Source organism: Talpa occidentalis, unplaced genomic scaffold (genome assembly GCF_014898055.3).
Source record: "Talpa occidentalis isolate TD23 unplaced genomic scaffold, MPIMG_talOcc4v2.1 talOcc4.7, whole genome shotgun sequence".
Classification (NCBI taxonomy): domain Eukaryota; kingdom Metazoa; phylum Chordata; class Mammalia; order Eulipotyphla; family Talpidae; genus Talpa; species Talpa occidentalis.
Genome location: NW_023605083.1, coordinates 123,587,647 through 123,599,906, shown reverse-complemented (window position 1 = coordinate 123,599,906; position 12,260 = coordinate 123,587,647). Strand labels below are relative to the sequence as shown.

The 12,260-nt window shown below is 44.9% G+C and overlaps 1 protein-coding gene across 1 annotated transcript in view; it reads right to left on the bottom strand.

Moving 5' to 3' along the window:
* The window catches only part of ITGB3 (integrin subunit beta 3), a 54,222-nt gene that overhangs the window by 6,082 nt on the left and 35,880 nt on the right, over positions 1-12,260 (bottom strand). The window contains exons 12-15 of the mRNA XM_037491897.2: positions 12,001-12,101; positions 9,562-9,681; positions 5,019-5,185; positions 150-4,209 (exon numbers count right to left, since the gene is read on the bottom strand). Coding sequence (XP_037347794.1) covers positions 4,144-4,209; positions 5,019-5,185; positions 9,562-9,681; positions 12,001-12,101 — 454 coding nt within the window. The 3' untranslated portion in view covers positions 150-4,143. The remainder of the gene's footprint in view (positions 1-149; positions 4,210-5,018; positions 5,186-9,561; positions 9,682-12,000; positions 12,102-12,260) is intronic.

Here is a 12,260-nt window from a genome sequence, read left to right as displayed (position 1 = left end):
TATGTTTCCAGAAATACATGTATTTGCATATAAATATATATACATATGCATATTACAAACCAAATAGAAGTTATTTTCAAAAGTATTAAGTGACTTCAAATATATACTATTTTTCCTTACATCATTATAAAACATAAAAATGAACATACTGTAATTTCAAGATGATCTATTTAAAATGGTCCATGTGGTCACTAGCTACTATAGAGGTCGGACTACAGAAGTCAAGAGTTAAAGGATTACAAATATGATTTGACATACAGCTTTTCACTTCATTTTCACATAAAATCCTCCATTTTCATAGACATTTAGTCATCAGTCACCATCATGTAAATAAAACAAAGTAAATCTTACAAATTTTCACCATAAAAGGTCTGTCTGTGTTCACATAATCTTTTTATGATGTCATGCATTGTACTGTGTTTAAAAAAAATGTACATTATGGAAAGAATGTAGGACTCAAAGGCAGAGATTACCTTATGAGTGCTCTGTAAAGTACTTCAGTCCCACACTGTTGGTGCTAAATAAAATTTAAATAACAAAAAATGGAATTCTAAAGTCTTATTTCTGCATCCTCTAAGACATTAATGTTAACAATTAATGCTGTAAGAGTATTTTCTAGCTTCAGCTTGATGCACATAAAAAGTTTTAGGTGCCTGCCAAGTATCCTATTGGCAGTTTTTTCTCTGTGATTCTGAACTATTACTTCTTTTAGTTTTTCATGGAAATTTGTGGCTGTGAGTGAACCCAAGAAGCCTGTGATCATTTAACTTGGGAAATAGAACAAAAGTAGATCTTTATGTTTTGTGGACATATATTTGATTTTCTGAAGACAATTTCTGTAAGACAATTTCTGTTCTTAACCTTAAAGTAATTGAGCTGAGCTGACTTGCTGTAAACTTCTAAGCTAGGAATCAGTTGTTCTCAAACTGGATCATGCATCAGAATTACCAGGAGGGCTTATTTAAAAAAAAAAAAAAAATCACTGGGCTCCACCCCCAAAGTTTCTGACTCTGCAGTTCTGGAATGGGGCCTGTAAATATGCATTCCTAACATTCCCCAATTGCTATTAATGCTGCTGGTTCTAGAACCATACTGTGAGACCCACGGCCCTAAATCAAAGTTAGGTATTTAAATGATGCTGTAAATAACTCGCCATTAAACCTTTATTTTACCAATTTGTGCTTTCTGCAAATAAAACCTAGGTTAAATGGACAATCTGATCTGTGAGATTACATGTGGTCTGAAATAATCTCCAGTTTGAAAAACAAAAACTCCTAGAACAGTAACAACCTACTCACTTTTAAAATGTTATTAAAGTCTAAAAAAAAAGTTCCAGTTCCTATGGTAGTCATCATTCTGTTACATTTGGAAACATGTTTGTTCTAAAATAATCATTTCTGAGGCAATGACACTTATTCTTTTCACCCAAAGGAAACCGAAATAACAACACAGGAAGCACAGGGCAGCCATAGGCCATTAAATGAAAGCACATTTAATTCACTGTTGCACAACTCAAACACAAGGAGTGGTTAGGCAGTCAGGACGACACTTAAGTAAATTCACGAATACTTAACAAAGAGAAGTATCTTGAAATCATGGATCATCTAGAAACAACTGAGAGGTAAAGGACAGACTCCTTATGTGACAACTTGTCAGGAATGTTCAAAGTTTTGCATTATTGTCCATGAACCCTGAGATTGAAAATAAATTATTTCCAGAAGAGATGGGCACAAATACCTTCTTTGGGTAGTGTTGTTAGATGCTAAAATACTGCTTAGATGTTCACCCTACATGATGGCAAAACTGACTGCTACTTGCTATTTCATGAATACAACTCTGAGCTCTCCCCACACATAAATAAACAGTACTGGTCTTCAAGGCCATAAGCCTCATTCCAGAAGCTTAGGCAAGGTTCCTACTGATTTTTTTCATCCTTGGGATGGATACATATGCTTCCACCTCTGATAGAGTTTCTTCATATAATATATCTCAAAAAATGTCCAACCACTACTTTCATGTACTCTTGGCTCTATAGCTGAAGGCTACAGCCAAGTTCTAAACATCTTGGAACTGTGCTCAACCCTCCCCCATTTATCTGTCTACCCCTTTACTACCCCCTACAGCAAGCAATAATCCATGAATGAGACAGGGCTTGGTCATTTGCCCCATTCCCAGTTTAAGACTTATTTTCAGTATTAACTGAGACACAGAACGTGGACACAGAATACACCTTTCAACTACTTCTGGATGCCTCATCACCTAATACATGGATGCGAAAGTGTGCAAAGTGAATTTAGAAATAATAACACAGTGGAGATGTTATCTGCTAACAAAAGTTGGAGAAGGGGTTCTAAGAGAGGACAGAATGAGGCTGGTTTATTGAGAAGGGTAATATGGAATGATATCTCTTGCCAATGCCAGGTCTCTCATACCTCCCAACTGAAATAACATAGAGTTTCAACATCCCACAAAATCTGCAGGTTTGATGCCATAGTATGGCCCAGCAGCTTAGGATGTTAACACTTAAAGAGACCTTCTAGACTATCTGGACGAAACCTATCACTAAACAATGGAGTCCCAGAGAAAGAAGTGATAACCTTAATTAAGGTCAAAGATTCCTTGGTTGCAATAGTGAGGCCAGGACTTATATTTTCTGATCATCAGACAACTGTTAACTGGTCCGTCCTTTCTTCCTCAAAGGGAAAGGATGGTTGTTAATATTGAACTGGCATGTCCATATGTTCATCCCCACAGGTATTTAGGATAAGAAAGACCTTACAGACCCAGAAACTGGGCAGCAACTTGCTATGAATGATGCCAAAGGGGAGTGCCTCTACCCTGATCGAGTCTGTGATTTTTTTTTATATTCTCCTTCCTCCTCATCAAATAAAATCACAGATATAATGCAAGTGTGTTTATATACATGTTCCTTTAGGTTACGCTAGCCTCATCGTGGTTTCAGGTGCCCAATGAGTAAAAGTATGTAGAATTGCACTTGTGGCCTCTCAGATTAAAGACTGAGTTAAAATGAGGTTGCCCAGTCATTAGAATAGGCCACATATGCTGAAACAACTGGCCCGTCATTTCACCCTGGACTTAAGTCCAGCGGACTCAGAGACCCACGGTAGAGATTCCTTCATAAGACACCCAAGAGGTAGATAAATGCAATTAGCCCCATGGATGAATATAGCACATAAACCCAGGGTTGGGCTTGTGGAGGTGCTGTAGACAAGGAGCAGAATACCTGAAGAGGGGGGGAGGGGGAGGAGAGGGAGCCAGACCTCTAGTTCTAACCATAGCACTCTTCCTGGGAGAAATTCCCACATAGCAACTGTCTATAACAGTGAGAGTGAGCACGCTAGAGGTAAAGAGGTGGTGCTGGTCCAAGGGTAACACACCTCAAGATTAGAACTGCTTATGAGGGCAAATCTGAAGGACTCTGATCATGATTTGCAGACCCTGGCATACATGACCCCTGAGGGGGCCTGCCCTCCTCACACCCAAGGGACTGAAGAATTAGGTAGCAAGGACTCCCCTTCAGAGAGAACCATGCTGGACTGAGGTGATGGTTAAACGCATAGGCAGCTCTGGCAGTTCTGCTCTCTCCAGATTCCTCCTTCCACTTGAGGGAAGGGGAAGAAGACGGGGGGTTCAGGTGAGACAACAGTCTGCAAAACCCAGTAGTTCCCACCATAGCCACTGAGACCAAGGACCAAAATCTCAGGTAGAGTCAAAGTTTGCTATTTCTTCCTCTGGAATAGAGGCCTCGGCCCTGCCCTTCTCTACAGGGAGAACGGCACAAGAAGGAAAGTTGACTTCTCACTGAGGTAATGAAAAACATCTGTTTAGCTATGTAGGCCACTCTCAGGTAAAGCAGGAAGAATCCCTGAAGAGAGTTTCTGAGGACGAAGGCTGAGGAGCTCTATCTGGAACACATCGCAAATTTTAAATTACACATTCCCCCAGCACATGCACACACACACAGGCACAGAGACCCACACTCCCACGTGCTGACATTCTCCCAACCCACCCCACTCCGAGCCCCCAGTCCTGCCCCACAGTTAGTGTCCCTGTAAACATGGTAGCAGAGACGCCCACAATCCTGGGACAGTCTGACAGTGATCTGAGGAAGGCAGCTGGTCACTAAGTGCCCCGGTAGGTGATGTTGGTGAAGGTGGAAGTGGCCTCTTTATACAGTGGGTTGTTGGCCTGCAGAGAGGACAGAAGAGTGTGTTACAGCGAATCCTCAATTCTTTCCTCCCCTCAAGTTTATCTTTTGTCTGAGAAGTTTGCTCTCTGGAATACCACTGATAAACAGCTTAACACTCATTTTAGTCTCACATTCACTCTTCAGATGGAAATTGGGAGGAAATAAGAGGAGAGAGAAGGTAGAATGCCATGCTGCTACTATTTCTAAAAGGCTGACCCCAAAAGTAACTCCTGTCATAACCTAATTGCCTCCTATAGCCATAAAATGTACTTCTCTGTACTCAATTTCTGATCTACAAATCGGGAATAATATTGCCTACCACATAGGGTTGTTGCAGGGATGAAAAAATTAATACATAAAAAGCATTTAGATCAGTTCCTGACACATGGTAAATCCTCAAAAATGTTAGCTTTTATTGTATTTTTTTTTTGGTTGTGTTTAATGCTTTGGACTTTGTTAGTATGTAATGTACTGTATATCCTTAATACAGGATTCTCTAGTTTGTCCTGTCTCCCTCAATGGAAGAATAAGTTGCCTTTTTCATCTCTCAACAGTGTTCAGAGCAGAGCTTGGTCCTATTTTGCTCAGTCACACTCACTGGTGTGGCCCATGGTCACTAGGGATAGAGAGAGAATCAGGTGGTTTTCAGGAGGTATAAGGACCATGGAACAGTCTGACCACCTTGCAATTTCCAGAAAAGCGCCTACCTGGGAAACTGTGGTGCTGGCTAGCCTGACCACCTAAGCTTCTGCCGCCTCCACCTCAAAAAAAAAAAAAAAAAAAAGCCCTGCCCAGCCCAGCCTCTTACCGTGTCCCATTTTGCTCTAGCTCTCTCTTCCTCAAATTTAGCAAACTCCTTCCGGTCATGGATGGTGATGAGGAGCTTCCAGATGAGCAGAGTAGCAAGGCCAATGAGCAGAATGGCCCCCATCACTGAAAGCAGGACCACCAGGATGTCAGGGCCCTTGGGACACTCTGTCAGGAGAGAATACAGAGCAGGGTGGTTGTGAAGGGAGCAGAAATCACTGGAACTGGCTATGGATAAGACTGTCTTGACAAAGTACTAGAAAGTTCTCTAAAAGGAACAGAATTTATAAAATGAGCTGATTAATTTTTTCAAGGCGTGGTCAAATCTTTAGGGTGGTCATCTGTTCTGAGTATGGTAAACAGAGACTGTGGGCACCTGCTTTTGAGCCTCGCTAGTGGCACAGGGGTTAAGTCTTAGCACTATCAAGCTATTGACAGCCACTGCGGCACTGCGGCATGTGTTCAATCCCCGGCCAGGGAACTAACCCACATGGTGCAGCAGACCTCTCCTGCCTTCGCCCGCTGCTCCCCTCAGCAGTGTATTTCAGTCAATCCACCTGTTCTGTTCCCCACTCTGTCTCTGGTGAATCCTCTCACTCACAGTCCCCCTTCCTCCCGTTCCCCACCCCCCCCCCCGCACCTCTGGCCTGTACCTGAGTTCTCATATGCATAAATAAATAAATCTTTAAATAAATAAATGAACTTCAGCTGCAGTTACTGCTGGTGTTTCTTCTAACTGGCTGTTTCTCCGATTTACTACCCTAGCTCTTGTAGGCATTTAAGTTTGTCACCCTGATTCAGATATTTATATCCCTGAAAACTGGGAACCTAAGGACCTGGTTAGCAACTTAGAGACGAGGAGGCCTGCCAACCAAGACAATATTTTGGGTTCCTTCCCAAAATATTTAGTCATCTAAAATCCTAGCCCTATTGAGAGCCGACTTCCTGTTCAACCCCAGTCAACACAGACAGAGGAGCGTCACCCTGTGGGAGCCAAGCTGAGTTTACCCTGGAGAGCTCTGCTTCCCATAAACCGCAGGTGTCTGATGGTGATCTGGCTCCAGAGACTGCTCAGGTGTTATGTAATTAGGTGTTTGTGTGCGAGTGTTGATATGTCTGGAGAGGAACTCACTCCCACTTTCCACACTGTCTCCAACCCTCTCTAAACACACACCCTGTGCTCACCACATACCACTCAAAAACAAGCATCACCACAAACCCACGCTGGCTATTTCCCAAGCCATCAAATTACAACCTGTCTGTAATTAAAGAAACGCCTGTATAGAGGCTATGAGGTTCCAGTGTCTGGGTGCCCTGGAGTCAAGGGACCCAGTTCTTCCGGGAAAAGCAATTGTGAATTCTCTGGGAGCCTGAGATAGAGCTGACCCTCAAGCCTCAAAGAGGATTTTGTTATGCTGTTAGGAGGTGGGACCTAGCTTAAGCTAGCAATAAAGCCTTTTTGCTTTTGCATCTCTGGCTCCGTGTGGTCTTTGGGAACCCTGGACGGAGTGGAGGTGCCAACTCCTAACAATGCTAGGGTGGGCAGGACAGGTAGAATGCCAGGAGGTCTTGGGGAGAAAGGGTGGAAATCAGTTATCTTCGCTGGAAAGGGTGGATAGTTGGATTCCTGGAAGCCGAAAATAAATCAGGTGGTCTCTGGAGCACCACCGGCCACAGTGGGAAGCACCCATGAAGGGCCATCCAAGGTCACAGAAGGGTTGGCAGTTTTGATAAACAACACAGGAAGTCCAGTTAAATTCGAATTTCAAATAAACACTGAATAACTTGTTAGCATAGGTATGTGCCAAATGTTGCACAGGGTATTTTATCAGGTGACTCTATCTGGGAGTGATAAGGCCCAGCTCCAGGGAACCCCTCCCATGTGGGCTGATCAGTGCCTGGCCCCTGGCAAACCCCAGGGAGTCCTCCCTTGACTGCCCAGCAGCAGCCTCATAAAATGCCAAGAGAGCATCCTCAAGTGCATCCCCAGGGCCCCTGGGCCTCCCTGGTGGCACAGGGAGTTGGGTCTCGGTGATATGTAGCTATCAGCAGCCACTGAAACATGAGTTTGATCCCTGGCCAGGGAGCTGACCCACATGGCACAGCAGACCTCTCCTGTCTCGCCCACTGCTCCCCTCAGCAGTATATTTCAGTAGATCTGCCTGTTCTGCTCCCCACTCTGTCTCTGGTGAACCCTCTCACCCTCCCTACACCTCTAGCCTGTACCCCAGTTCTTGTATGCATAAATAAATAAATCTTAAAAAAAAAGTCAGGGCCCCTGAAAACGGTTCAGAGTGATGGTGAGAGGAGACGCGGAACTTGGAATTCTAGAGCAACAAGATAGGAAATGTGGGTCTGGGTACCATCTCCTAATGTGGAAAAAGGAGTCTACTGGCAGTCAGCCAGAAACGTTCCCCCCTGGGGGTTACTTAGACCCTTCCAGGGTATCATCATCTTTGTTCCCCATAAGTCCAGTCACCAAATACCAAGCCAAATGATTCTGGTAATCAGGACATCCAGCAAAGATCATTACAATAAACAGACGAAGTGATGTTAAACCAGAAAGTAAGAACACCCCACCCTTCTGAAATGAGAAGGGACAAAGGTACAGGTAGGGGGTAGAATGTGGAAAAGTCCACGTTCACACCTGTGGATGGGAAAGTGTGAGATGTCGTGACTAAATGAACCCCTCCTGCTCCCCGAAGATGCATACCCAGGCTCTCCTCTCTTCCCTGCCCCACACCCACTTTCCCTGGGTACCTTCCTTCTCCCTTGTAAGGGGTGAGCGCTCTAGGAAAGGTATGTGAACAGTATCACAGATGCGGGCCCTTTGCTCTCCACCACCCATGGGGACAGCCACACCCTGGGCGACACAGATATAGCAGCTCTTCCCCCACCTCCACCTCCTTCCCTCTCCAAGCAGCCAGAATTCTTCCCACAGATATCAAGATGTTTATAAGCCCGCCTGATTCCCGGGAATCACAGGTCCTATGAATTCATTCAAAACCATTTAAGAAATACTATCTCTGTAGATGTCTGAGCCTAGTATGCGGATATCACAATAGATAAGACAGACACAGCCCCTGTGTTATGACCTAAGGAGGGAAACAAATGATTAAAGAAGCAATTTAAGGGCATGATAAAGGCCCCCAAAGCTGCTGTGAGAAGCAAACAGGAACACCAGACCTGCTCAGGGTCTGAGAAGGCCCCGTAGGGGATGTGATGTGTCGAAAGCAAAGTCACCTAGAGGTGGTTGTATCACAACCACCAGGAGCGCTATCAAAAAGCTGAGGCAGAAGCTGTATAGAAGTAGCCACAGCGCTCTGGGTATTTTTTTTTTTTTTGCATGTTTTCATTTTTAACTTTATTTTATTATTTTTTTAATTTTATATATTTTTACATCATTTTTTTATTTTTGCACAATGTATGCATTTTCATCTTGGTTACAGTCCCCATACAATTCCCACGCCCCCTTGTTTTGATCCTACTCTCTCCTCCCCGCCCTGTAGTGTGTCTCTGGTTATAGTGCTTGTTGATTTCGATTTTCACTTTATTATCACATAAGTTGGAGAACCACTGCTCAAAAGCAGGGGGGAGATGGCCCATGAGCCAAATAAGCGTGTCACCTGTTTTTGAAAATAAAGCCACGCCCCCTCATTTACATGAGCTTACGGCCACTTTCCTGCTTCCAAGGCAGAGTTGAGTAGTCAAGGCCAAGGCCAAAGGGCCCTCAAACTTCAAGGTGTAATATGGGGGCCCCTCACAGAAAAAGCTCACAGGTCCCATCCCATAGCCCTCTCCCTCTGCAAGGTCACTGATTTACATGCCTCTCTCCCCTGTAGCCTGTGAGCGCCGCATCTGCCTCTGTGATATTCCCAGAAGCTGGTACAGTGCCTGGTTTATAAAAAGTATTCAAAAAATATTTTCTCATGATTCATAGCTCAGTCTATTGTTTAAAGAAAAGGAAGGAGATGAAGGCAGTAAGGAAAAGCAAGCAATCTACGTGCTGCAGGGTGACAAACCTATAGTTTGTGTGGGTGGGATGAGCTCCTGCCTCCAGAGGGCCTTGAGAGCGAGCACTACCTCCTCAATGTTCTGGGCAGCCATGGGTTGGTGCCTCAAACCCTTCCCATGTCTCCTGCTGACCCTGAGAAGGTCTTCTGCTCAAACCAGAAGCAGCAGGCAGGTTGCTCCTGGCACCCATGTAATTTTTAGTAGAGACATACCTTGTGCTGGAAAGCCCTAGAATTTATATTCTTGGATTCTTAACATTATCATCTCAAAAAACGTTCCTTGAGGGGGTGCATACCTATCTTCTTCCTCTCCTTGCCCACCTTATTTTCCTGTCCTCGATTAGCAAGTCACTTTCTTGCTAATATTTGTATTACTACATTCTTCCATATGCAGATGACAAGCTCTAGGCTCACCTGTTAGGGCAGGTCTAGCCTGGCTGTTCTATATAGGAGCATAAGGAGTGGAAACCACGGTCTAACACTGTTCTCCACCTCTCTGGGAGCAGGTTGGGGTCCTCAGGACTCACTCACCTGGTTCTTCCACCACATACAGGATGGACTTTCCACTGGAGTCTTCATAGTACTGGAACCTGACAACACAATCATCCTCGTTCTTGTAGGTGCAGTTCACGGCATCCTTGCCCGTGTCCTCTGAGAGAATGAAAAATGGGTTAATGCCTGGAAGGTGGGGCCACCCCACAGACCCCACTCATAAGATTTCTGGGAATATAGGGGGCAGGAAACGCTATACCCGACATTAGGCAAGAAGTCTACACTTAAGACGGCCGACAGCTGCCTCCAGATCACCCTGGTTGATGTGCTTTGTCCCTCACGGGCCATTTTTGGTTCTCATTCCTTTCCGTAGAAAGGACATCACATAACAGTGTTACATAATTTGACCCAAACCAGCCTCTACTGCCTACCAGTTGTAAGGTCTTGGGTAAGTTACTTGACTTCATCAAGTCTCTCTTCCTGAATGAAAGGAAGAGGATGCACCCCTCTCCCAGGGTTGGTGGAGTATTAAACAGCAAGAGTAAACAGTGCCTCCCACACAGTGGGTGTTCCCTCCCTCTCTTTCCTTTCTCTGCTTGCTCGGTGAGCTAAACAGACTGTGCACTCAGCCCTTCTACTTCTATATGTTTCTATTTCTGCTTCTGACCCTGTGTTCCACTCCTGACCCTGTGTTGCTCTCCAGAACCAAACTCTCCTCTCTTATTCACATCATGTTTTGCAGGCTTCACCCCTCCTAATTCTAAGACCTGCTGTTCTGACAGGGAAACTGTGGGTTGCCCTCCACCGGGGGGGTAACCCTGCACTATGCCCTACGATGATGAAACCCAGTGGGTAAAACTGACACACAGTGAGCAAAAGTACCCACGTCACACAGCAAGTGATGGAACCAGATAAGATCCAGCACATCCTGCAGACTTGAACTCAATAAGCCCTCGGTGATGGGGCCTCCCTGGTGGTGCAAGGGGTTAAGACGCAACCTGTGAAAGTGTCTGCAACTGCTGCAGCACCAGTTCAATCCCCAGCCAGGGAGCTACCCTGGCTGGTGCATGGTGCAGCCGACCTTTCCTGACTTGCCTGCTGCTCCCCTCTGCAGTGTATTTCAATCTGCCTGTTCTGTTCCCCACTCCAGTCTCTGGTGAATCTTCTCTCACCCTCCATACCTCTGGCCTGTACCCCAGCTCTTGTATGCATAAATAAATAAATCTTTAAAAAAAAAAAGCCTCGTCGAGTTGTGGTATCACCACAGTATGTGGCAAGAGTAGTATTTCAAAACTTACTTCTAATCTTAACTAATTTTCGTGGGTAAATTACTTAACTTTTCTGAGATTCAATTTCCTCTTGCACAAAATGAAGAGAAAAATAGTATTATATAGTCCTACTTTACTAGGTCATAGGGGAAGAAGAAAAAGTGCATGAAAAAAATACTTTCATAATTTTTCTAAGTTATAAAATTCCATACAAAAAGCATTTATTTTTATTATTATCATGGCTGAATGGGGGAGCAGAAAAAATACTTATCAACTAACTTGTAACACCCATCTGGGCTAGACAATAATAAAGATTCCTTGCATCTCAGTAGCCTCTTCCCCAGGAACTAATCATAGCAAGCCCAGTCTCCTCCAGAGGAAGAACTGCCTCTTCAAACTCAACACCCAAAGAGCTACCCTCACCCCAGCTGCACTTCTGATATTAGCCAATATGACTGTTTTCCATGACACCCAGAAATGTTTTCCTGTAACAACTCAACCTAGAAGCTGACTGGCTGTGGCTCTCACTGAAAAAATGTGGTTCCTGCTTTCGTAAGCGACTGCTATCTCCCTGGCACCACCCAACCAGATAACCCGACCCAAATAACGACATCAAATGCTCTCACAGCTGCCCAGCATCTCTTTAAGTCAAGATGAAGTATAAACCAGAATAACTGTAGGCGAGAGTTTTGCTCACCACTCCATTTCTATACGCCCCATTCCAGGAGGGCACCAGAGAGCCAAATGGACTTTAGGACAGTGATCTTGATTACAAATCCACAACCAGCAAAGTGTGCACCTTGGCTTTGCTCAATACTTACTCTCAGCTGAGCAGACTTAGCAAATGCTTACTAGCTGACTAAGGGAACTCAGTCCTGCTCCTCAGTTCCTTCATCTGCAAGATGAGGTGTATTATCTTCCTTCCCTTGGGGAGGAAAATTAGGGTTGCCTGATTTATTGGAAGGATCTTACTGACTCTGTGGTGTCTGGGAAGCAGATGGGGGAGGTCTCCTGAACACATTAGTAGGAACACAGGAGGACTCTCCAAGAGTCAGCACTTGGCCTGCGCCTACTGTATACCAAGTATGCATGCCATTCCTTTGAGGTATACATGACTCCAACGCTTCACAGGTGGGAGTTAGCTAGGTGCTGGGAGGGAGCAGAGGGCTTGAGAGCCGGCTAGGTGCAGCTTTGCGTGCGCTGAACTTACGGAGCTCCTTCACAGACTCAATCTCATCGCGGCAGTAACGGCTGCAGGTATTTTCCTCATGGAGGGCTCCCCGGTTAAACTTCTTGCATTCCACACACTCCCTGCAGGAGAAGGGACACAGGATGAAGGCAACGGAGGAGCAGGACTAAGTGCGGTTCAGTCTAACCCTCGGCCTGCTCTACCTCAGAAAACAAATTAAAATGTCTGTGAGAAAACCTTGGGGGCCCAGGTGGCCAAGTCTGGGGCTCAGCAGTGGAACC